Genomic DNA, 23,336 nt, shown 5'->3' with positions numbered 1-23,336 from the left:
TATATATGAAAAATGCTTTAGGGTGTAGTTTCACTATTTGGCCACAAGATGGCCACAGTAACTTTTTGTTTATGCGACCTGCAAGCATACAGGAAGTACGCTTGCAGGAAGTGTTATGAGGCTGGGAAACTACTTTTTTTTTCACAATGATTGCTGCCTCTCATAGAAGCAGCCGATCATTGCGGGGGCTTAGATCAATGAACAGGAAAGTTTTTTCCCATTCATTGATCTCCGGCCGAGCGGGCGGCGGCGTGCACGAGAGCGGGAGCGCAGGCAGCGACAGGAGCGCAGGAGGTGCGGATATCTCCGTCCCTGGGGGTGAAAGAATGGAAAAAGAGATGGAGATATCCGCACCGCTGGGGGTAAAGTTAATAATCATGGGCCACTAAAATGGGAAATACTGCTACAATGACCCCAGTGTATCAAATGCAGCCACTTTGACCATCAAATAAAAAATGCAGTGGTCATTACCCCACAGAAGAAATGCAAGTATGTCAGTGACGGCCGGGCACAGGCAAAGCAAAGGGCAGCCCAGCACAGGAGGCCCATGCAGAGGTTGAGGCCTCTGGATGCTGCTTTCTTTGCTTGTAGTCAGTGGCAACCGTGTGTGTGTGTGTGTGTGTGTGTGTGTGTGTGTGTGTGTGTGTGTGTGTGTGTGTGTGTGTGTGTGTGTGTGTGTGTGTGTGTGTGTGTGTGTGTGTGTGTGTGTGTGTGTGTACAGTGGTTTGCAAAAGTATTCGGCCCCCTTGAAGTTTTCCACATTTTGTCATATTACTGCCACAAACATGAATCAATTTTATTGGAATTCCACATGAAAGACCAATACAAAGTGGTGTACACGTGAGAAGTGGAATGAAAATCATACACTATTCCAAACATCTTTTACAAATACATAACTGCAAAGTGGGGTGTGCATAACTATTCAGCCCCCTTTCGTCTGAGTGCAGTCTGTTGCCCATAGGCATTGCCTGATGAGTGCTAATGACTAAATGAGTGCACCTGTGTGTAATCTAATGTCAGTACAAATAAAGTTGCTCTGTGACGGCCTCAGAGGTTGTCTAAGAGAATATTGGGAGCAACAACACCATGAAGTCCAAAGAACACCCCAGACAGGGATAAAGTTATTGAGAAATTTAAAGCAGGCTTAGGCTACAAAAAGATTTCCAAAGCCTTGAACATCCCACGGAGCACTGTTCAAGCGATCATTCAGAAATGGAAGGAGTATGGCACAACTGTAAACCTACCAAGACAAGGCCGTCCACCTAAACTCGCAGGCCGAACAAGGAGAGCACTGATCAGAAATGCAGTCAAGAGGCCCATGGTGACTCTGGACGAGCTGCAGAGATCTACAGCTCAGGTGAAGGGATCTGCCCATAGGACAACTATTAGTCGTGCACTGCACAAAGTTGGCCTTTATGGAAGAGTGGCAAGAAGAAAGTAATTGTTAACAAAAAAGCATAAGAAGTCCCATTTGCAGTTTGCCACAAGCCATGTGGGGGACACAGCAAACATGTGGAAGAAGGTGCTCCGGTCAGATGATACCAAAATGGAACTTTTTGGCCAAAATGCAAAATACTATGTGTAGCGGAAAACTAACACTGCACATCACTCTGAACACACCATCCCCACTGTCGAAAAATGGTGGTGGCAGCATCATGCTCTGGTGGTGCTTCTCTTCAGCAGGGACAGGGAAGCTGGTCAGAGTTGATAGGAAGATGGATGGAGCCAAATTCAGGGCAATCTTGGAAGAAAACCTCTTGGAGTCTGCAAAAGACTTGAGACTGGGGTAAGGGTTCACCTTCCAGCCAGGGCGGTTTAAGCAACAATGGGGCCACAGGGCAAAATAAACCTGGCCCCCCCCTCCCCCCAACAGATACCCCGGAGCAAAAATTGGCATTAAGGGACCTTTTTTTGCAGCTGGTACAGTCAGGGTTTGAAGCCCCAATCGGTCGGAGATCCACATTCTGGCTACCCCAGCCTGCATGGGGGACAAGGGGTTAAAAAGTTTCAGGAGGGGGACCCCACATAATTAAAAAAAAAAAAATTCCCACACTATAAACATAAAAAAAAAATGGGAAAATAGGAAAAAAAATGCCAGGCATCTTCATACAGCCATATTGCGCCTGTATAGCGATCCCTGGCCAAAGCGCTGCAGCTGCGTATGGAGTCCCTGGAAACCCCGTCAGGAAATGTATTGCTCTTTCTTTTGATACATGCAAAATTACACTACCGTTAGGTACTAAAAGTGCCATTTACCGCATTTAAAAGTATACTTTTTTCCTTGGAAACTTTAAAATCGATTTTCTCAAAAACTATAAGGTTTTTTTTTGAAAAATTGTTTTTTCCTCTTATTCCCAATGATCTCCTTAACATATCCTGCAGATTTAGGGTTTCTAGAATTTAAGGTGAATTTGCTATTAACCATTAAAGTCGGCTGGTTTTTAAATGTGTATTTTTTCCGTTGAAACTTTAAAATCGATTTTCTCAAAAACTATAAGGTCGATTTGAAAAAAATTTTTTCCACTTGTAGCCACTGGGGGCCCCTACAAGCTCTGGGGCCCTGGGGCAGCTGCCTCCTTTGCCTCTACGGTAGCGCCAGCCCTGCTTCCAGCAAGACAACAACCCTAAACATAAAGCCAGGGCAACAATGGAATTAAAACATAATAATTTTAAAACAAAAAAATCCATGTATTAGAATGGCCCAGTCAAAGTCCAGATCTAAATCCAATCGAGAATCTGTGGCAAGATCTGAAAACTGCTGTTCACAAATGCCGTCCATCTAATCTGACTGAGCTGGAGCTGTTTTGCAAAGTAGAATGGGCAAGGATTTCAGTCTCTAGATGTGCAAAGCTGGTAGAGACATACCATAAAAGCCTGACAGCTGTAATTGCAGCAAAAGGTGGTTCTACAAAGTATTGACTCAGGGGGCTGAATAAATACGCACACCCCACTTTGCAGTTATTTTTTTTTAAATGTTTGAAATCATGTATGATTTTTGTTACACTTCTCACGTGTACACCACTTTGTATCGGTCTTTCACGAGGAATTCCAATAATGTTGATTCATGTTTGTGGCAGCAATATGACAAAATGTGGAAAACTTCAAGGGGGGCGAATACTTTTGCGAACCACTATATGTGTATGTATATATATATATATATATATATATATATATATATATATATAGTGGGATGCGAAAGTTTGGGCAAAAGAAGAAAGACACAGGCTCAGTTCAATTTAAGGCTTGAAGTGGCAGACAAAGAAAAATCTTGGATAGACAGAAGCAAAGAATGGTGAGAACAGAGTCAACCCACAGACCAGCACCACAGACCTACAACATCATCTTGCTGCAGATGGAGTCACCGTTCAACCATTCAGCACACTTTACACAAGGAGATGCTGTATGCGAGAGTGATGCAGAGGAAGCCTTTTCTCCACCCACAGGACAAACAGAGCTGCTTGAGGTATGCTAAAGCACATTTAGATAAGCCAGCATCATCTTGGAATAAGGTGCTGTGGACTGATGAAACTAAAATGGAGTTATCTGGGCATAACAAGGGGCGTTATGCATGGAGGAAAAAGAACACAGCATTCCACGAAAAACACCTGCTACCCACAGTAAAATATGGCGGTGGTTCCATCATGCTGTGGGGCTGTATGGCCAGTGCAGGGACTGGGAATCTTGTCAGAATTGAGGGACGCATGGATTCCACTCAGTATCAGCAGATTCTGGAGACGGATGTCTAGGAATCAGAGACAAAGCTGAAGCTGTGCCGGGGCTGGATCTTTCAACAAGGCAACAACCCTAAACACTGCTCAAAATCCACTAAGGCATTCATGCAGAGGAACAGGTACAACGTTCTGGAATAGCCATCTCAGTCCCCAGACCTTAATATAATTGAAAATTTGTGGTGTGAGTTAAAGAGAGCTGTCCATGCTCGGAAGCAATCAAACCTGAATGAACTAGAGATGTTTTGTAAAGAGAAATGGTCCAAAATACCTTCAACCAGAATCCAGACTCTCATTGGAACCTACAGGAAGCATTTAGAGGCTGTAATTTCTGCCAAAAGAGGATCTGCTAAATATTGATTTCATTTCTTTATTGTGGTGCCCAAGTTTATGCACCTGCCTAATTTTGTTTAAACAATTATTGCATGCTTTCTGTTATTCTAATAAACTTCATTTCACTTCTGAAATATCTGTGTGTGTCTCCTATATGATATACTTAAAGGGAACCTTATCTGAGAGGGATATAGATGTTTCCTTTTTAACAATACCAGTTCCTGGCAGTCCTGCTGATCTCTTTGGCTGCAGTACTGGCTGAATAACACACCTGAAATAAGCATGCAGCTAATCCAGTCTGACTTCAGTCAGAGCACCTGATCTGCATGCTTGTTGAGGGGCTGTGGCTAAAAGTATTAGAGACACAGGATCAGCAGCAGAGTCAGGCAACTGGTATTATTTTAAATGGAAAAATCCATATCCTCCTCAGTTTAGGTTCCCTTTAACTGACATTTTTTATAATAACAACCAACGATTTCAATTTATACAGGAAAATCATGACGATTAACAAGGTTGCCCAAACTATATACCAGGGGATGAGCAGCACAAACCAAATTATATGCAATACTATGCAAAGCATGCATGCAGCACTGGAGATCCCCAGTCTCCATAAGAAATACATAAATATAGAGGGGCTGCAGCACACAACAGAAAAGCAGTGACAGGGGCTCTTGGTTACGCTTTAACGTGTTTAAGCTCACCAACTGCGCCAAAGTGTCCCCAATCTGGTGAGTCCTACTCTAACCAGGCAAAAAATGCTAGTTTTTTTTTTATCAGCGTTCTAGTGCGAACCATGCCAAAAGCCCAATGGTCAACTAAATGGTAGAAAGGTAATTAAAAACACCTCACCTTTTACTAGCTACTGACTGAACTATGAGCTCCGCTCATTTATATGCTTAACTGTGGTAGAGGTGGGCGTGGTTATGCACGCTCACAGGGGAAAATAAAATATATCGGGGATGAGCAGCACAAACCAAATTATATGCAATACTATGCAAAGCATGCACGCAGCACTGGAGATCCCCAGTCTCCATAAGAAGAGCCCCTGTCATTGCTTTCCTGTTGTGTTCTGCAGCCCCTCTGTATTTATATATATATATATATATATATATATATATATATACTGTATATATATATATATATATATATATATATATATACTGTGTATATATATATATATATATATATATATACTGTATATATATATATATATATATATATATATATATATATATATATATATATATATTGTAACAACAATATAATAGTAGAAAATGTGTATAGGAACTACTCACAAAGGTGTGTTGCAGGGGGGCAACCGACCACAGGAAGCAGGTGGAGACAATAAACCCGACTCCACTCGGGTAGGTCACCGGGGACCTGGATGTGGTCGCTCTCTTTGAAGAAAGAAAGGAAACAGATCTTGACCGTGGAACGACCACGGATACTCTGCTTCCACCCCTCAGACGGGTGGCATTTGGGGGTATATCAAGCACTAATTAGGTAAAAGAGGTGCCCTGGTGTATGATAAAAACAGTTTAAAATGATAAGGAAATGAGGTAGCTTACCTCAATGACGAAAAATCTTTGTGGTACAAAAGATTTTATTAGTGATAGCACGGGCAACTCGATTCGCGGGTCTGAGCCCACTTCATCAGGCCAATAACAGTGCCAAACCAACTGAAAAAGTCCAGCATTGAGAGGCTTCCTATGCTGGACTGCTGCTGGTACCTGCTCCCTCCTCCTCAGCAACTGACAGTATGTACGCAACGTACATACTGTAAGTAAAAGCAGTAGGTACTGGAAAGGAGGCCAGTGAGGGGTTAATGATTAGGACCATGCCCCCTCCCTCAGAGGGTGACAGCCAGGCTGGTGAATGGGGCAGACACATGAAGATGAAAAAGAGCTGGAGACACGCCCCGGGAGCCATTAACATAGTAATTCATTAACACTTACGTCTGCTGCTAGCTGCTACTACTATTACTGTGGTCGGTCCGCTCTCTGCCCATCCTGTGTGTGCTGCTGCCTGGCTGGGGGTTGACAGTGACTAATCTATATACACTCACCACCTAAAGGATTATTAGGAACACCATACTAATACGGTGTTTGACCCCCTTTCACCTTCAGAACTGCTTTCATTCAACAAGGTGCTGAAAGCATTCTTTAGAAATGTTGGCCCATATTGATAGGATAGCATTTTGCAGTTGATGGAGATTTGTGGGATGCACATCCAGGGCATGCAGCTCCCGTTCCATCACATCCCAAAGATGCTCTATTGTGTTTAGATTTGGTGACTGTGGGGGCCATTTTAGTACATTTAACTCATTGTCATGTTCAAGAAACTAATTTGAAATGATTCGAGCTTTGTGACATGGTGCATTATCCTCCTGGAAGTAGCCATCAGAGGATGGGTACATGGTGGTCATGAAGGGATGGACATGGTCAGAAACAATGCTCAGGTAGCCCGTGGCATTTAAACGATGCCCAATTGGAACTAAGGGGCCTAAAGTGTGCCAAGAAAACATCCCCCTCACCATTACACCACCACCACCAGCCTGCACAGTGGTCACAAGGCACGGATCCATGTTCTCATTCTGTTTATGCCAAATTCTGACTCTATCGAGACTCATCAGACCAGGCAATATTTTTCCAGTGTTCAACTGTCCAATTTTGGTGAGCTTGTGCAAATTGTAGCCTCTTTTTCCTATTTGTAGTGGAGATGAGTGATACCCGGTGGGGTCTTCTGCTGTTGTAGCCCATCCGCCTCAAGGTTGTGTGTGTTGTGGTTTAACGAATGCTTTGCTGCATACCTCGGTTTTAATGAGTGGTTATTTCAGTCAATGTTGCTCTTCTATCAGCTTGATTCAGTCATTCAGTCTGCCTATTCTCCTCTGACCTCTTGCATCAACAAGGCATTTTCGCCCACAGGACTTCCGCATACTGGATGTTTTTCCCTTTTCACACCATTCTTTGTAAACCCTAGAAATGGTTGTGCGTGAAAATCCCAGTAACTGAGCAGACTGTGAAATACTCAGACCGGCCCATCTGACACCAACAACAAAATTGCTTAAATCACCATTCTTACCCATTCTGACATTCAGTTTGGAGTTCTGGAGATTGACTTGACCAGGACCACACCCCTAAATGCATTAAAGCAACTGCCATGTGATTGGTTGATTAGATCATTGCATTAATAAGAAATTGAACGTGTGTGTGTGTGTGTGTGTTTGTGTGTGTGTGTGTGTGTGTGTGTGTGTGAGTGTGTGTGTGTGTGTGTGTGTGTGTGTGTGTGTGTGTGTGTGTGTGTGTGTGTGTGTGTGTGTGTGTGTGTGTGTGTGTGTGTGTGTGTGTGTGTGTGTGTTATTTATGTACAAAAGGCACTATTGTGGAAAAAAATCTGTGGGAAAATCCAAAGTTCTATACCATTCCAAATAGTCCAAGCTGTTCTAAAGCATCCTAATTACCCTGATTAATTAGGTACAGCTGTTTTAATCAATTCAACAGGTGAAAAACAGCTGCTCTCTTTAGTTGGATTGTGGACATGGCTAAGACAAAGGAGCTTAGTGAGGACCTGCAGCTGTGCATTGTGGCTGCTCACAAGTCGTGAAAGGGCTACAAGGCCATTTATAAAGCTGCTGTTAAAAAATGTTTTGTTTTCCACAATAATGCCTCTTCTACATCAACTTATCTTTTGGGAGACACCTATGGCACATCCCGTCAAAAAATTACTTGCTGGTTGAATAAAAGTAAGTTGAAGTCAAAATTTGCTAGGGGTATGTATAATTATGGGCAGCACCGTGTATATAAATAAATATATATAATATATATATATATATATATATATATATATACAGTGGTGTGAAAAAGCCCCCTTCCTGATTTCTTATTCTTTTGCATGTTTGTCACACTTAAATGTTTCTGCTCATCTAAAACCATTAACTATTAGTCAAAGATGACATAATTGAACACAAAATGCAGTTTTAAATTATGGTTTTTATTATTTAGTGAGAAAAAAAACTCCAAACCTACATGGAGCTGTGTGAAAAAGAAATTGCCCCCTGACCATAATAACTGGTTGGGCCACCCTTAGCAGCAATAACTGCAATCAAGCGTTTGCGATAACTTGCAACGAGTCTTTTACAGCACTCTGAAGCAATTTTGGCCCACTCATCTTTGCAGAATTGTTGTAATACAGCTTTATTTGAGGGTTTTCTAGCATGAACCACCTTTTTAAGGTCATGCCACAACATCTCAATAGGATTCAGGTCAGGACTTTGACTAGGCCACTCCAAAGTCTACATTTTGTTTTTCTTCAGCCATTCAGAGGTGAATTTGCTGGTGTCTTTTGGGTCATTGTCCTGCTGCAGCACCCAAGATCACTTCAGCTTGAGTTGACAAACAGATGGCCGGACATTCTCCTTCAGGATTTTTTGGTAGACAGTAGAATTCATGGTTCCATCCATCACAGCAAGCCTTCCAGGTCCTGAAGCAGCAAAACAACCCCAGAAGATCACACTACCACCACCATATTTTACTGTTGGTATGATGTTCTTTTGCTGAAATGCTGTGTTACTTCTACGCCAGATGTAACGAGACACGCACCTTCCAAAAAGTTCAACTTTTGTCTCGTCGGTCCATAAGGTATTTTCCCAAAAGTCTTGGCAATCATTGAGATGTTTTTAGCAAAATTGAGACGAGCCTTAATGTTGTTTTTGCTTAAAAGTGGTTTGCGCCTTGGATATCTGCCATGCAGGCCGTTTTTGCCCAGTCTCTTTCTTATGGTGGAGTCGTGAACACTGACCTTAATTGAGGCAAGTGAGGCCTGCAGTTCTTTAGATGTTGTCCTGGGGTCTTTTGTGGCCTCTCGGATGAGTTTTCTCTGCGCTCTTGGGGTAATATTGGTCGGCTGCCACTCCTGGGAAGGTTCATCACTGTTCCATGTTTTTGCCATTTGTGGATAATGGCTCTCAGGCCTGGAACCCACTGAAAACCGCAAACGCAAAACGCAACCGCTAGCGTTTTGTCTGAGCGGTTTGCAAGCGGATTCATGCGCGTTTTTGGTCGTGTTTTGCAACATTGTATTTTTTTCCCCAGCGGGTGCCTAGCGTTTTGCGTTTTTATCCTGATTGGTCCTGTGAATTATTTTTCATTTTGTTACAGTGTGCTTAACCGCAAAACGCTAGCAAAACCGCTCAGTTTAGGTTTTGCTGAGCGTTTCTGCTAGCGTTTCAATACTTTACATTGAAGCGCTAACGCTCCCAAAATGCTGCAGGTCCTGCGTTTGCGTTTCTGTGAAACGCAAACGCTCCTGTGGAAGTTGCCCCATCCATTAACATTAGCCCAGCGTTTTGGCAAACTGCTAGCGTATCGCAGTGCTGCCAAAACGCTGCCAAAAGCGCTCCTGTGGGTTCCAGCCCTCACTGTGGTTCGCTGGAGTCCCAAAGCTTTAGAAATGGCTTTATAACCTTTACCAGACTTCTAGATCTTAATTACAGTGCTTTTGTTCTCATTTGTTCCTGAATTTCTTTGGATCTTGGCATGATGTCTAGCTTTTGAGGTGCTTTTGGTCTACTTCTCTGTGTCAGATAGCTCCTATTTAAGTGATTTCTTGATTGAAACAGGTGTGGCAGTAATCAGGCCTGGGGGTGACTACAGAAATTGAACTCAGGTGCGATAAACCACAGTTAAGTTATTTTTTAACAAGGGGGGCAATCACTTTTTCACACAGGGCCATGTAGATTTGGAGGTTTTTTTCTCACTAAATAATTAAAACCATCATTTAAAACTGCATTTTGTGTTCAATTATGTTATCTTTGACTAATAGTTAACAGTTTTTGATGAGCAGAAACATTTAAGTGTGACAAACTTGCAAAAGAATAAGAAATCAGGAAGGGGGCAAATACTTTTTCACACCACTATATATACACACACACACACAAACACACACAAACACACACACACACACACACACACACACACACACACACACACACACACACACACACACACACACACACCAAAAGAGATAGGGTCTGTATATTCGCTTTGAAGTTAAAATTGTATACAAGTCAGTACACTGTAATGTAAAACTCTGCCCTTTTTTTTTCCTCCGGTATCTCCCCCGTGCCACTCGACCCCAGTGTCCCACTGTGTGCCTCTACCTAACACTCCTGTTCACCCCACCCCCACCCCCCCGGCCTCCTCCTGTCCTCTCAGCCCTCCTTTTGTCACCCTGTGCCCCCTCTGGGCCTCCTCCTGTCCTACTCTGCCCCTCTACCTGCTCCTGCCCCACCATACCTCCTCCTGTCACCCTGGGCCTCCTCCTGTCCCTCTCTGCCCTCTGTGCCTTCTTCTGCCCACCCACTCCCCCCAAACCTCCTCCTGTCATCTTGCACCTCCTCCTGTGCCCCCTCTGGGTGTTCTCCTATCCTTCTATGCCACCTATGTGCCTCTGGATCCTATATAACTCAGTCATGTAAGGGGACAAATCTAAAACCTAGCCTAAGTCATGGGCAGGGTTTTAACAAGACTTAATAGGGCCCCCCTGCAAAAATGATAGCATGGGGCCTCCTTGGTCCCAGAACCTCATGAGAGCACAAGCCCCTGTTGGTGCCTCTGTTTATTGTTTGAACATTTAGATGCTCTCTCAGTCTGGTTCAGTAGGCCACACAATCATGGGGGAGACTGCTGACTTGACAGTTGTCAAGAAGACATTGTTGACATCCTCTACAAGGAGGGTAAGCCAGAAATGGCCTTTGCAAAAGTAGCTGTTTCCAAGCATATTAATGATAAGTTGAGTGGAGGGAATATATGAGGGCCCGTTCTCACTACAAAGTAGTGTGTAATTTTACAGCGACTAGCGTAGTAAAACCACTCTACAGTTCCCAGCGATTGCGATCAGCGCTTGTTCAAGCACTGTACCGTGAGTTCTCGAAAATCGCGGCAAAATGCTGCAGGTAACACAGTTTGTAATTGCCGTTAATAGTAAAATGCCTGCGATCGACGTCAATCGCGGCAGTGAGATCACTGCCATTAGGTTACTATTGCGCTAGCGCTTTAAAAATCACTCTAGTGAGAACAGGCCCTAACAGCACCCAGGACAGGATTATAAAGCATAGCCCATATAAGAATTTGGGGAAGATTCACCAGGAGTAGACTGTGGCTGGAGTCATTTCGTCAAGAGCCACCACACACAGACATATCCGGAACATGAGCAACAACTGACACCTTGTCAAGCCACTCCTTGCCCTGTAACGGTACAAGCATCTTTCCTGAGCTAAGGATAAAACAGACTAGGCTGTTGCTCAGTGATCCAAAGTCCTGTTTTCAGATAAACGTAAATATTGTAAAATCTCCACAGTTTGTGATGATTTGAGGAGCTATGTCATCTGCTGGTGTTGGTCCACTGTGTTTTATCAAGTCCAAAGTCAGCACAGTCGTGTATCAGTAAATTTGATAGCACTTTATGCTCCTCACTGCTCCCAAGCTTTATGAAGATTCTGATTTCATTTTCTAGCAGGACTTGACATCTGCCGAAACTACCAGAATTAAAAATACCCGGTCTCGGGCTTATTTCCACCATGCTCAAATTTGGGCTGAATCTGCAGTGTTTCCCCGCAGGCTAGAGGGGTGAGGAAATGCTGCTTATCTCTTTCATGGCTTGCCGTCCAGATGTCGTCGTGGAGCGAATCTGGACAGCATGCTTCAGATTTCTGCAGCACACAGCTGAATCCCTATAGCCGTGCATGGCACTGCTTAGCGATTCGAGCTGCTGCAGTCGAATTGGAAACTGCCACAGCTCCTAGTGGAAACCGGCCCTACTGAAACCCCAGAGAGAATCTATAAAGTCTTGTCAAGATAGACACCTTAGTTTTGTGTAATAATCTATTATATCTGCAGGCTCATGCAATAAACCAGTGAGCATGTAACATATACAATTCCCTTGTAAAATTACAGGATCTTTACCTTTATCATTAGATCTGACATGGCAGTTATCAGATCAGCAGCACGTTCATGAGGACAGCAGTTGTGGGAGAAGTAGACACTTCAAGGTCCATGACCCATTTGAAATTTGTCATTTTTCATAAATAATGTGTCACATGAAACTCAGTCTTGACATTTCTAGATATATCTCAAATGTCTATTACGTCTATTTGGGAAATAATAACTTAACACTTTGTGTACTTTTCCTGCAGAAATTCCGACTGGCTGTAACCGTCCTGATACTTCTCTACTCTCTAGTTGGACTGGCTATCTCTTGCTTCATGACAGTAAAGTCAAACAAAATTCTGAAAACCACTGGCTACAGTAGAATGGTAAACGTATACTTGAAGATACAATGATCAGCTAAAACATTAAAACCACCTGCCTAGCATTGTGTAGGTCCCTATTGCGCTACCAAGTCACCTTTGACCGATCAAGGTATAGATTTCACTACACCTCATAGGCCTGGAACTCACTAGAGTGATTTTTTTGAGCATTTAGGGAGCGCTTTAAATTGCTAGTGTTTTCCCTAAACACTCTGCCAATGTTAATAAATGTAACAAATTCCACAGTTGCGTTTAGCAAAATCGCAATCGCAGAACATGCAGCATTTTGGTAGCGTTTGCGCTTCAATGTAAAGTTTTGAAGCGCTGGCAAATCGCTCATGAATCGCTACACATAGCGATTTGGGTGCGATTTTAAATTACTGTAAACTGTAAAAAAAATTATAATACATTGAAAGGACTAATCAGAATTAGAATCACTAATTGCAAATCGCTACACAATCGCTGGCAAAAAGGTTACACTTTTTAAATTTGTTTCCAAAAGCACCTGAAAACGCTCATGAAATTGCTTACAAAACGCTACTTATAAACAGTAGCGATTGCGTTTGCGATTTGGAGTGGGTTCCATGCCTTAAGGTGTCCTGTGGTATCTGACACAAAGACATTAGCAGCAGATACGTTACATTTTCTGCCCGCAGTGAATGTCATTGCCATCTTTAGATAGGTAATGTGTGTCAAGTACATGATCTAATACAAAAAACATGATTAATCAGATCAGGCACCTTTTCCCTTGATTGATGGTCCTGTTCTGAGACCCACGTGACTTTTGAAAATGATTTGGTGGTAGACCAGGGTCGACATGGACCAGTCTACAGTCGCACAGCAAACTTTTATGCATTTTGCGTTCTTACACCTTTTTCATGGCCAGCATTATGTTTTTTTAGCAATTGTTTTTGTAAAATAGGACCGGATGGTCTTATCTGTGCTGCCCATGTGCATCAAATAGCCCCGGGCGCCCATGAATCTGTCACTTATTGTCAGTTTTTGGGCCATTTTGATAGGTTCTAACCCAGGCATGGGCAAACGCGGCCCTCCAGCTGTTACGGAACTACAAGTCCCACAATGCATTTGCCTTTATGAGTCATGACTGTGGCTGTCAGACTCCTGCAATGCATTGTGGGACTTGTAGTTCCTTAACAGCTGGAGGGCCAAGTTTGCCCATGCCTGTTCTAACCACTGCATACCATGAACAGTTGCTGTTTTGTACATGTATAGTTTGTCCGTTCTTGTAGATGACGCAGTCATCCAGCCTTCCCAGTGTGGTCCTGGTCAGTCTCTCAGAGGCTTATGTGTGCCCATTTTTTTCCTGCTTCCAAAACATCTCCCTCCAGGCCTGTCTGTACATTTGCAACCTTTTATATCAGCTATTCTAGTAAGAAAATCAATGATATTTACTTAACCTGTGGTTTTAAAAGTATGGCTGATCAGTGTATAATTGCAAAATAAAAATTGCTTTTAATGGCTTTGTATAAATGTAAAGGGGGTTTGGGGAGTCAAGAGGCTTTCTGACCCTCAGTCCAGAGAAAATAAAGCCACAAGTACAGAAACCGTCACTGATGACTGGATCAGGGTTTTACCTTCCCACACCTAGCAATCACAGCTGTGGATGTCCTTCAAAGTAAGGAAAGCATCTGAGGCTTCTTTTAAATACGTTTTAGAATTTGCCATAATTAATATTTGTGGTAAGAATAATGATATTCCACAACTTAACCACTCTTACCATCAAGGACCTCTTCCTAAACAGATTGTAAAATCTCTTTTCCTCCATGCAAAGTCCTCTGTCCATTATACGGGTCTAGGGATGAACAGTTTATTTGACAAAGTTTTTATATTGACTTTGGGTGTATGTATACATTTCAAAGAACACCTGAAGTGAAAGAGATCTGGAGGCAGCCATATGTATTTTCTTTTCAGCAATACCAGTTGCCTGGCTATCCTGCTGATCCTCTGCCTCTAATACTTTTAGCCACTGACCCTGAACAAGCATGCAGCAGATCAGATGTTTCTGACATTATTGTCAGATAAGATTAGCTGAATGCTTGTTTCTGGTGTGATTCGCACACTACTGCAGTCAAATAGATCAGTAGGACTACCAGGCAACTGGCATTGTTTAAATAGACTCTGTAACAAAATGTTGAGCCTTATTTCTTCTATCCTGTATGTTCCTATAGCTGATCTAATGTGCTCTGTCTTACTGCAGCCTTTCCTATTTGCACAGTGGCTGTGTTATCTCTGTTATATGATCGAATCTTCTCTCTTCTGTCGGCTCTGTCGGCTGAGGCTGGAATGTGTGGAATGTGCTGCACTGCTTGTCATTGGCAGAAGCTATACACACCCTCTCCAGGCCCCTCCACACTCTGTATGACTCATACACTAAGCTACTCTCAACGTATCAAATTGCTATGCCTTTTGTTTGTAAACACTGCATAAAACTGGCAATTACAAGCCAGGTTTGCAGCAGAGAGTGGCAGAAACAGCACAGAGGGGCCCAGGAGAACATAATGAATAGAATGGTATGCTTTTTATTGTTAGAATTTTACAGTATAGATTCTCTTTTAAAGGAAATAAATATGGCGTCCATATACTTCTTGCTTCAAGTTCCCTTTAAATGGGTTACCACTAAGTCATTTCTTTTCCAAGATAAATGGGCATAGTTTGTTTTTCTCAGAAAATGAGGCCCTCCTCCATTCCCCCATATTAATTTAGCTGCCTGTCTTAGTACCTGTTCTGAAACTTAAATGTACTCCCTGTAGTTTGGACCCCAACACTGTATCATATATTCCAGATGTGGCCTTATAAGTGATTTGTACAGAGGAAATAGTAAACTAGCACTTTGTGATTTTATTTCCCATCTTACGTACTTATGTAATTTTCAAATTATAAGACGCATTTAAAAGTTAGTGCATCTTATAGTGCAAATACAGGGAGTCCCCGACTTACAAACGCCCGCCGATATGAACACCCACCCACCCACCACACCAGGAACTCCCTATATTGTCTCCCATGTCCTCCTCCGGAGCAGAGTGTACCGCCATGTCCGCACGTGTCGTTCACATCACCTTCCTTTGTTCTGTTGTGCATCTGGTCCGCTGCTGCCGCCACCTGCCTGGTTCACTTGCCGCTGGTTCCACTGCTGCTGCTGGCACCGCCGCTCAATCTTCAGCAGGGGAGAAGGGACGGTAAACAGAGCAGGTATATGAGGCCCCCAGTGGAATGTAACAGACCAATGGGAATCCTCCCTTCACTACAGTGGACTCTCATTGGTCCACTACTCAGTAAGCCAATGAGCGTTCTCTTCGGGGGAGAGGATTCCAATTGGTCTGTTGCAGTCCAATGGGAAGCTCCATGCTTCTGCCAGGGCTCTGATCAGTATACCAGTGATTCTCCCCTGCAGTGGGCGCAAGCAGCTGTGCCAGCGGTGGAACCGAATGTGACAGAAGACAGGTGAGTAAAGCAAACTGTATGGGGGGACCAGCCACTGTTTGTTCTCATAGGCTTCCACTGATTCCATCAATATCCGCTTCATCAGCGATCTGGAATTATTGCCTCCTGTACAACTTTGCGTTCAGCTCAGCAGAATGGCAAAAAACCCTCGATCTGTTATGAATGGACTGATGTGTAGAGATGTCGTGAACCTCCGATTTTCGGTTCGCGAACCACGTTCGCAAACTTCTGCGGAAGGTTCGGTTCGCGTAAAAGTTCGCGAACCGCAATAGACTTCAATGGGGAGGCGAACTTTGAAAAATAGAAAAAATTATGCTGGCCAGAAAAGTGATGGAAAAGATGTTTCAAGGGGTCTAACACCTGGAGGGGGGCATGGATGAGTGGGATAGACACCAAAAGCCCCGGGGAAACATCTGGATTTGACGCAAAGCAGCGTATTAAGGGCAGAAATCACATTGAATGCTAAATTGCAGGCCTAAAGTGCTTTCACACATCTTGCATGTGTATGCATCAATCATGGAGTGTAATTAGAGTTCTGCTTCACACTGACAGACCAAACTCACTGTGTAACACACCGCAAACAGCTGTTTGCGTAGTGACGGCCATGCTGGACAGGTGCGCACCATGGCCAGAGTGCAGGCCGTGGCAGTTTTCAAGCCCATATGGTCGCCGGGCTGTGGTAGCTCAATGATAGAACAACAGTGACTGTCCAGCTGATCGAATTTGGTCTGTCCACAATGAAGCAACGACCTTATTATCTTCTTGTATGTAGGTAGGCATAGGTAGGAGTCCCAGTATAGGTAGGTAGGCATAGGTAGGAGTCCCAGTATAGGTAGGTAGGCATAGGTAGGTGCCTCAGTAGTTAGCTAGGCATAGGTAGGAGAACCAGTATAGGTAGGTAGGCATAGGTAGGAGTCCCAGTATAGGTAGGTAGGCATAGGTGCCTCAGTAGTTAGCTAGGCATAGGTAGGAGTCCCAGTATAGGTAGGTATGCATAGGTAGGTGCCTCAGTAGTTAGCTAGGCATAGGTAGGAGACCCAGTATAGGTAGGTAGGCATAGGTAGGAGTCCCAGTATAGGTAGGTAGGCATAGGTAGGTCCCCTAGTATAGGTAGGTGTCCCCGTATAGGTAAGTAGGTGCCCCAGTAGTTAGGTAGGCATAGGTAGGTGTCCCAGTATAGATAGTTAGGCAGGGCCTGGCTGGCTCAGTAATAACAATTACCAAGGTCCAGCTGCAACAGATAGGGCTGTATAATGTCAGTGTCAGTGAGCAACACACACAAAAAAAACACATCAGGAAAACATTATCTCTCAAAAGAGAGCTGAGGGGTGCTATTTTAGCAATAACAATCATCCAGGAGCAAGCCAAGAGCCTAACTAATCTGTCCCTAGGAGAACAAGTCTGCAGCAGCTGTCCCTAGTCTGTCTCTAGCAGGCACAGGAGTGAGTGTAATGGCCGGCGAGCCTGCCTTATATAAGGGGGGGGGGGCTCCAAGGCTTAGTGTAGCCTGAATGGCTACAATGTGCCTGCTGACTGTGATGCAGAGGGTCAAAGTTGACTCTCATAGTGCATTATGGGGCGAATCGACCTTCCGCAAAAGTTCGCCTGATGCAGGCGAACGCGAACCCCCAAAGTTCGCCTGGACCGTTCGCCGGCGAACCGTTCGCTACATCTCTACTGATGTGAACGGATCTTTTTGCTTTGCATAGGATCTGTTTGCAAGTCTGGTGATCTGTTCCGCTCTGATAAGCAGGAAGTTTTTACGGCTATTGTGAACCTTAGGCCTTAAGGTGGCCACACATCATACAATCATACAATTAAAAGATCCAGTTTTTCACCTACAGTGGTGTGAAAAACTATTTGCCCCCTTCCTGATTTCTTATTCTTTTGCATGTTTGTCACACTTAAATGTTTCTGCTCATCAAAAACAGTTAACTATTAGTCAAAGATAACATAATTGAACACAAAATGCAGTTTTATATGATGGTTTTTATTATTTAGTGAGAATAATAACTCAAAACCTACATGTCCCTGTGTGAAAAAGAGATTGCCCCCTGAACCTAATAACTGGTTGGGCCACCCTTAGCAGCAATAACTGCAATCAAGCGTTTGCGATAACTTGCAACAAGTCTTTTACAGCACTCTGGAGGAATTTTGGCCCACTCATCTTTGCAGAATTGTTGTAATTCAGCTTTATTTGAGGGTTTTCTAGCATGAACCGCCTTTTTAAGGTCATGCCACAACATCTCAATAGGATTCAGGTCAGGACTTTGACTAGGCCACTCCAAAGTCTTCATTTTGTTTTTCTTCAGCCATTCAGAGGTGGATTTGCTGGTGTGTTTTGGGTCATTGTCCTGCTGCAGCACCCAAGATCGCTTCAGCTTGAGTTGACAAACAGATGGCCGGACATTCTCCTTCAGGATTTTTTGGTAGACAGTAGAATTCATGGTTCCATCTATCACAGCAAGCCTTCCAGGTCCTGAAGCAGCAAAACAACCCCAGACCATCACACTACCACCACCATATTTTACAGTTGGTATGATGTTCTTTTGCTGAAATGCTGTGTTACTTCTACGCCAGATGTAACGGGACACACACCTTCCAAAAAGTTCAACTTTTGTCTCGTCGGTCCACAAGGTATTTTCCCAAAAGTCTTGCCAATCATTGAGATGTTTTTTTAGCAAAATTGAGACAGGGCCTTAATGTTCTTTTTGCTTAAAAGTGGTTTGCGCCTTGGATATCTGCCATGCAGACCGTTTTTGCCCAGTCTCTTTCTTATGGTGGAGTCATGAACAATGACCTTAATTGAGGCAAGTGAGGCCTGCAGTTCTTTAGATGTTGTCCTGGGGTCTTTTGTGGCCTCTCGGATGAGTTTTCTCTGCACTCTTGGGGTAATTTTGGTCGGCCAGCCACTCCTGGGAAGGTTCATCACTGTTCCATGTTTTTGCCATTTGTGGATAATGGCTTTCACTGTGGTTTGCTGGAGTCCTAAAGCTTTAGAAATGGCTTTATAACCTTCACCAGACTGATAGATCTCAATTACAGTACTTTGTTCTCATTTGTTCCTGAATTTCTTTGGATCTTGGCATGATGTCTAGCTTTTGAGATGCTTTTGGTCTACTTCTCTGTGTCAGATAGCTCCTATTTAAGTGATTTCTTGATTGAAACAGGTGTGGCAGTAATGAGGCCTGGGGGTGACTACAGAAATTGAACTCAGGTGTGATAAACCACAGTTAAGTTATTTTTTAACAAGGGGGGGCAATCACTTTTTCACACTGGGCCATGTAGATTTGGAGTTTTTCTTCTCACTAAATAATAAAAACCATCATTTAAAACTGCATTTTGTGTTCAATTATGTTATCTTTGACTAATAGTTAACGGTTTTTGATGAGCAGAAACATTTAAGTGTGACAAGCATGCAAAAGAATAAGAAATCAGGAAGGGGGCAAATAGTTTTTCACACCACTGTATTTGATAATTACGATCGGTTGTCCTGAAAAATTGAGTGCTTTGCTTTGTTTTCAATCAAGAAATCTGCTTGGATTTCCCTTTTTTTATTTTTGAAGATTGTTGGAAATTTCAGACCAATTTTATCAAGAATTGTATGGTGTGTGATGGATTGTCAATTACTTCATGAACAGTTCCAATCAATTTTTTCTGAGCTTTCAATTATTTTATTCATGATTGTGGAAAAATTGAACATAGGTGTGTGGTACATTGGTCAGATTTTTGAATTGTTACAATCAGTCAGAAAAATTGATTGTTATTCTTGAATTGAACAGATATTTTAAAAAAATGTATGGTGTGTGGCCACCTTAAGACTCAGAGCTGTAATATAAAAAAAAAAGATTTATACATACATGGGGCTTCCTCCAACCCCATCCGCTCGGATCGCTCCCACACCGCCGTCCTCTGATGTCTGCAGCTTCATTATCGGGTCCCGTCACTTCAGCCAGTTGGGGCCAGTCTACGCGGAAGTGCGCCCTCTACGTATCTCTCCAGCACAAACAGCGCACTTCTCCTGCATAGACTGGCCCCAACTGACGGCAGTGACAGGACCCGATACCAAAGCTGCAGACATCAGAGGATGGCGGTGTGGGAGTGATTTGAGTGGATGGAGCTGGAAAAAGCCCCATGTATGTATACCGTAAATCTTTTTTTATATTACAGCTCTGGTACACTTTAAGACTTGCTGTTTGACTGCTTTATTTGAATACACTGCTTTATTTCTCTTGCCATGCAAAAATAAATGAATAAAAAGTGGGAACAGGCAGGTTCTGAGCAGGATTAGCACTAATAGTGCATGCACCATGTTTTTCTTATTAGGTCACTATAGTTCAGGTATGCTCAAGGTTCTTTCTATTTTTGTTTTTTAGGATCTTAATCAGCAGTGAGGAAGAGCAGAAGAGACCACATATAATGAGAGCCACTCATAAGATATTGCACTCGGTCACTCCTGATAATAACCGTCTTCCAATGTACTCATAATTAGGGATGGTCAATGACATGCAAATAATTTCGAGTCGGTGCAGGGTTATGCAAATGTATGCAACTTTAAAGTGAACCAATCAAATCCTGGCGAGGTAAAATTCCATCGGTTCATCTTCAAGCTCCTTAAATTTGCATACAAAATTTGCATAATCCTCCATCAACTCGAAATGTTTTGCATCGTATTGACCATCCCTACTCATAATATCAGCTTTATAGTTATAATTGTTGCCAGGTTCAACCACTCATTATATAATAAACCTGACAGACGTGAAGTACACAGTTCAGGGGTTGATTACTGCTAATCAGACGCTGGATGACTCTAATCACCAAACCTCAGCAACAGCATCTATGAAGACCTTTCCAGATTTGGTTATATCAAACCAAGGACCAATAGTGTATTAATAGAAACAATTTGTATTCACTGCAAAAAAAAAAAAGTGTAATTTTGTAGCTGTAGATCTTGTGAGGGGCAGGAGCAGTGGGTGATCAACAACTCCATAGCATTGCACCAGGGCTGTGGAGTCGGTACAAAAATCATGCAATTCCTCAGTTTAAGAAACCTCCGACTCCAGTCGTAGGGAACTTAGTTACCCACAATTGCTCTGACACTTTAGTCTAATGCTTACCAGGGCTGTGGAGTTGATACAAAAATCATCCGACTCCTCAGTTTATTAAACCACCAGTTCAAGGTACACAAAATTGCTCCGACTCCTTAGGCTGGATTCACACTGCAAATTGGTGGCAGTGGTGCGCCCAGGGCCCACACTGCACCGGCAAAAACAGGCCTTCAGGGATTACCGTGTTAGTACATGGTAATCCTTGTCTGGCATGTGTCCAACAGGAAGTGACGCTCACTTCCTGTTGGTCAATTGATGACATGTGCAGAAGCATATTGCTAAAATACGCTTCCACGCACGTGCAATGAGAAAAACTGCGTCGGGTTTTTAAAATATGCTTGCGTTACCATAGACTTAAATGACTTCCAGTCTGCCACAGGAGCCGTACGGTAACGTAGGTAGATAACTTAATACTAGTATGAACTACCCCATAGACTTTCATTGCTCGGGGATGTGGTGTGGTAAATTTACCACACCGCCCCAGTTTGAAAGGGCCCTGAGTCTAAGACTTACCAGGGCTGTAATGTTGATACAAAAATCATCCGACTCCCCAGTTTATGACTCCGAGCCCAGGTACCCAAAATTGCTCCGACTCCTCAGCCCTTCCTTGCACTACATTGATGCTGGATGAAAAATTCCAATTCTGTTTGACATGTGATGTAGGTATCGATCCCTATCTGACTGGAATTCATTTGGGCAGTGATTGATCAGCATGGCATGTCGAAGCATAATTGTATGAGTAGCTTTAGGCTCTGTACACACATGCAATTTTAATTTCTAGATGACTGGCCAGTTTTACAACTGCCATGTAGTATGAGTGCCAATGGAGTCTGAATACTATGAACAGACTGTAGGTATGCTGTCATACCACATGGAGGATGTAAAATTATCATCTGCAGATAAACATTGAATTGAATTGTGTGTATGGACCTTTAGACTGGTGAAATACCTTGATGATCATTGAGTGTATGAAAGGTTTGAGCACAGGTGACGTGTCACAGACCTCCATGCAGGATGACAGCTGTGTTAATAGTATTAAAAGCTTATATTTGAGGAGACTCAAAAAGTCTTGTTGCCAATTGCTGAGCACGGATTTATAAAAAAAAACTGCCTTAAAAAGTCTCTGCAAGAAAAATTTGAAAATGCTATCAAATGTTGTGAATGTATAGTATTGCACTTATATATTGTTATTGTTTTTATACTATATTAAAATAAAATTTTTGTACCCTTATCTGTGTTGGTCAGCAATTCTATTGTACAATACTCACTTATCTACTAACAATTCCCGAAATCTGAGTTCACTGCTGCTCTCGATCCCCCCGATGACATTGCAGGTCCGAGGCTGTACAGACCATTCTGTTGCTATGTGAAGGGTGAGTGAGGAGAGTGGCGGGGTGAGTGAGGAGAATAACGCTCACTCGGCCAGTAATTGCTGGCCAAGATGTTTGGGGGGGGGGGCATCCAGGGCAGTTGTAGACATTCAGGAAGTCATTAGCAGCTGCTTTTCTTCTGGTGTGTGTGCAAAGCTTTAGCCAGGTCTATATCCATGTACACACATTTTCCCCACATCCTCAGCTTCTGCAGCAGGCTGTTGTAGGGACCAGTGTCAAAAGCCTTTGCAAAGTCTAAGTGTACTATGTAGTACTTTCTCAATATCAAGATTTGCTTTCACTTCTTTAAATCTGAGCATGTTGGTCAGACAATATGTAACTGTTACATCATGTAATTCCCTGGACCAGTGATAAGCATATGAATATGAACAGAAGCCTCCCATTAGTGACCAGGGCTTTTGTGGTCTTAGCATATTATAACCTGTTTCACTCAGGGGAGGAAGTTGAGGCTAGTAAATGTGTGTGTATGTATATCTATATATGTGTGTGTATGTATATCTATATATATATATATATATATATATATATATATATATAAAATCGGATGTATGTGTGTATGTGCCGCGATCACTCGAAAACGGCTTGACCGATTTGAACAAAACTTGGTACACAGATCCCTTACTACCTGGGATGATATGTTCTGGGGGTCTTGCGGCCCCCCTGCACATTTGGGCGGAGCTACAAACAGCTAATCAGATTTCACCCATTCATGTCAATGGAAAGAATGAAAAAGGCTGCCATTCTCACAGTAATCAAGCCAGAGACCCCACACTTGGCACAGTTGGTCACTTAGTGACAGAGGCTATAAATCCAGGAAAAGTGAGCGGAGCATTAAACAGCCAATCAAATTTCAGCCGTTCATTTTCAATGTGAAAATGAAAACTGCAGCCATTCTTAGACTGTTAATCGCAGGGTTTTCAAACTTGGCACACTTGGTCACTGGGTAAATGAGGTTATTATTCAGGAAAGTGGGTGGAGCCTACAACAGCCAATCAAAATTCACCTA

At 43.0% G+C, this 23,336-nt stretch overlaps 1 protein-coding gene across 1 annotated transcript in view; it reads left to right on the top strand.

Annotated features, from left to right (window-relative positions):
• Positions 1-22,170, top strand: part of LOC137534185 (high affinity immunoglobulin epsilon receptor subunit beta-like) — a 67,786-nt gene extending 45,616 nt beyond the window's left edge. The window contains exons 6-7 of the mRNA XM_068255581.1: positions 12,256-12,375; positions 20,208-22,170. Coding sequence (XP_068111682.1) covers positions 12,256-12,375; positions 20,208-20,225 — 138 coding nt within the window. The 3' untranslated portion in view covers positions 20,226-22,170. The remainder of the gene's footprint in view (positions 1-12,255; positions 12,376-20,207) is intronic.
• The last annotated feature ends 1,166 nt before the right edge of the window (positions 22,171-23,336 follow it).

This window comes from Hyperolius riggenbachi, chromosome 10 (assembly GCF_040937935.1).
Source record: "Hyperolius riggenbachi isolate aHypRig1 chromosome 10, aHypRig1.pri, whole genome shotgun sequence".
Taxonomy (NCBI): Eukaryota; Metazoa; Chordata; class Amphibia; order Anura; family Hyperoliidae; genus Hyperolius; species Hyperolius riggenbachi.
This window is presented reverse-complemented; position numbering and strand designations above follow the sequence as displayed.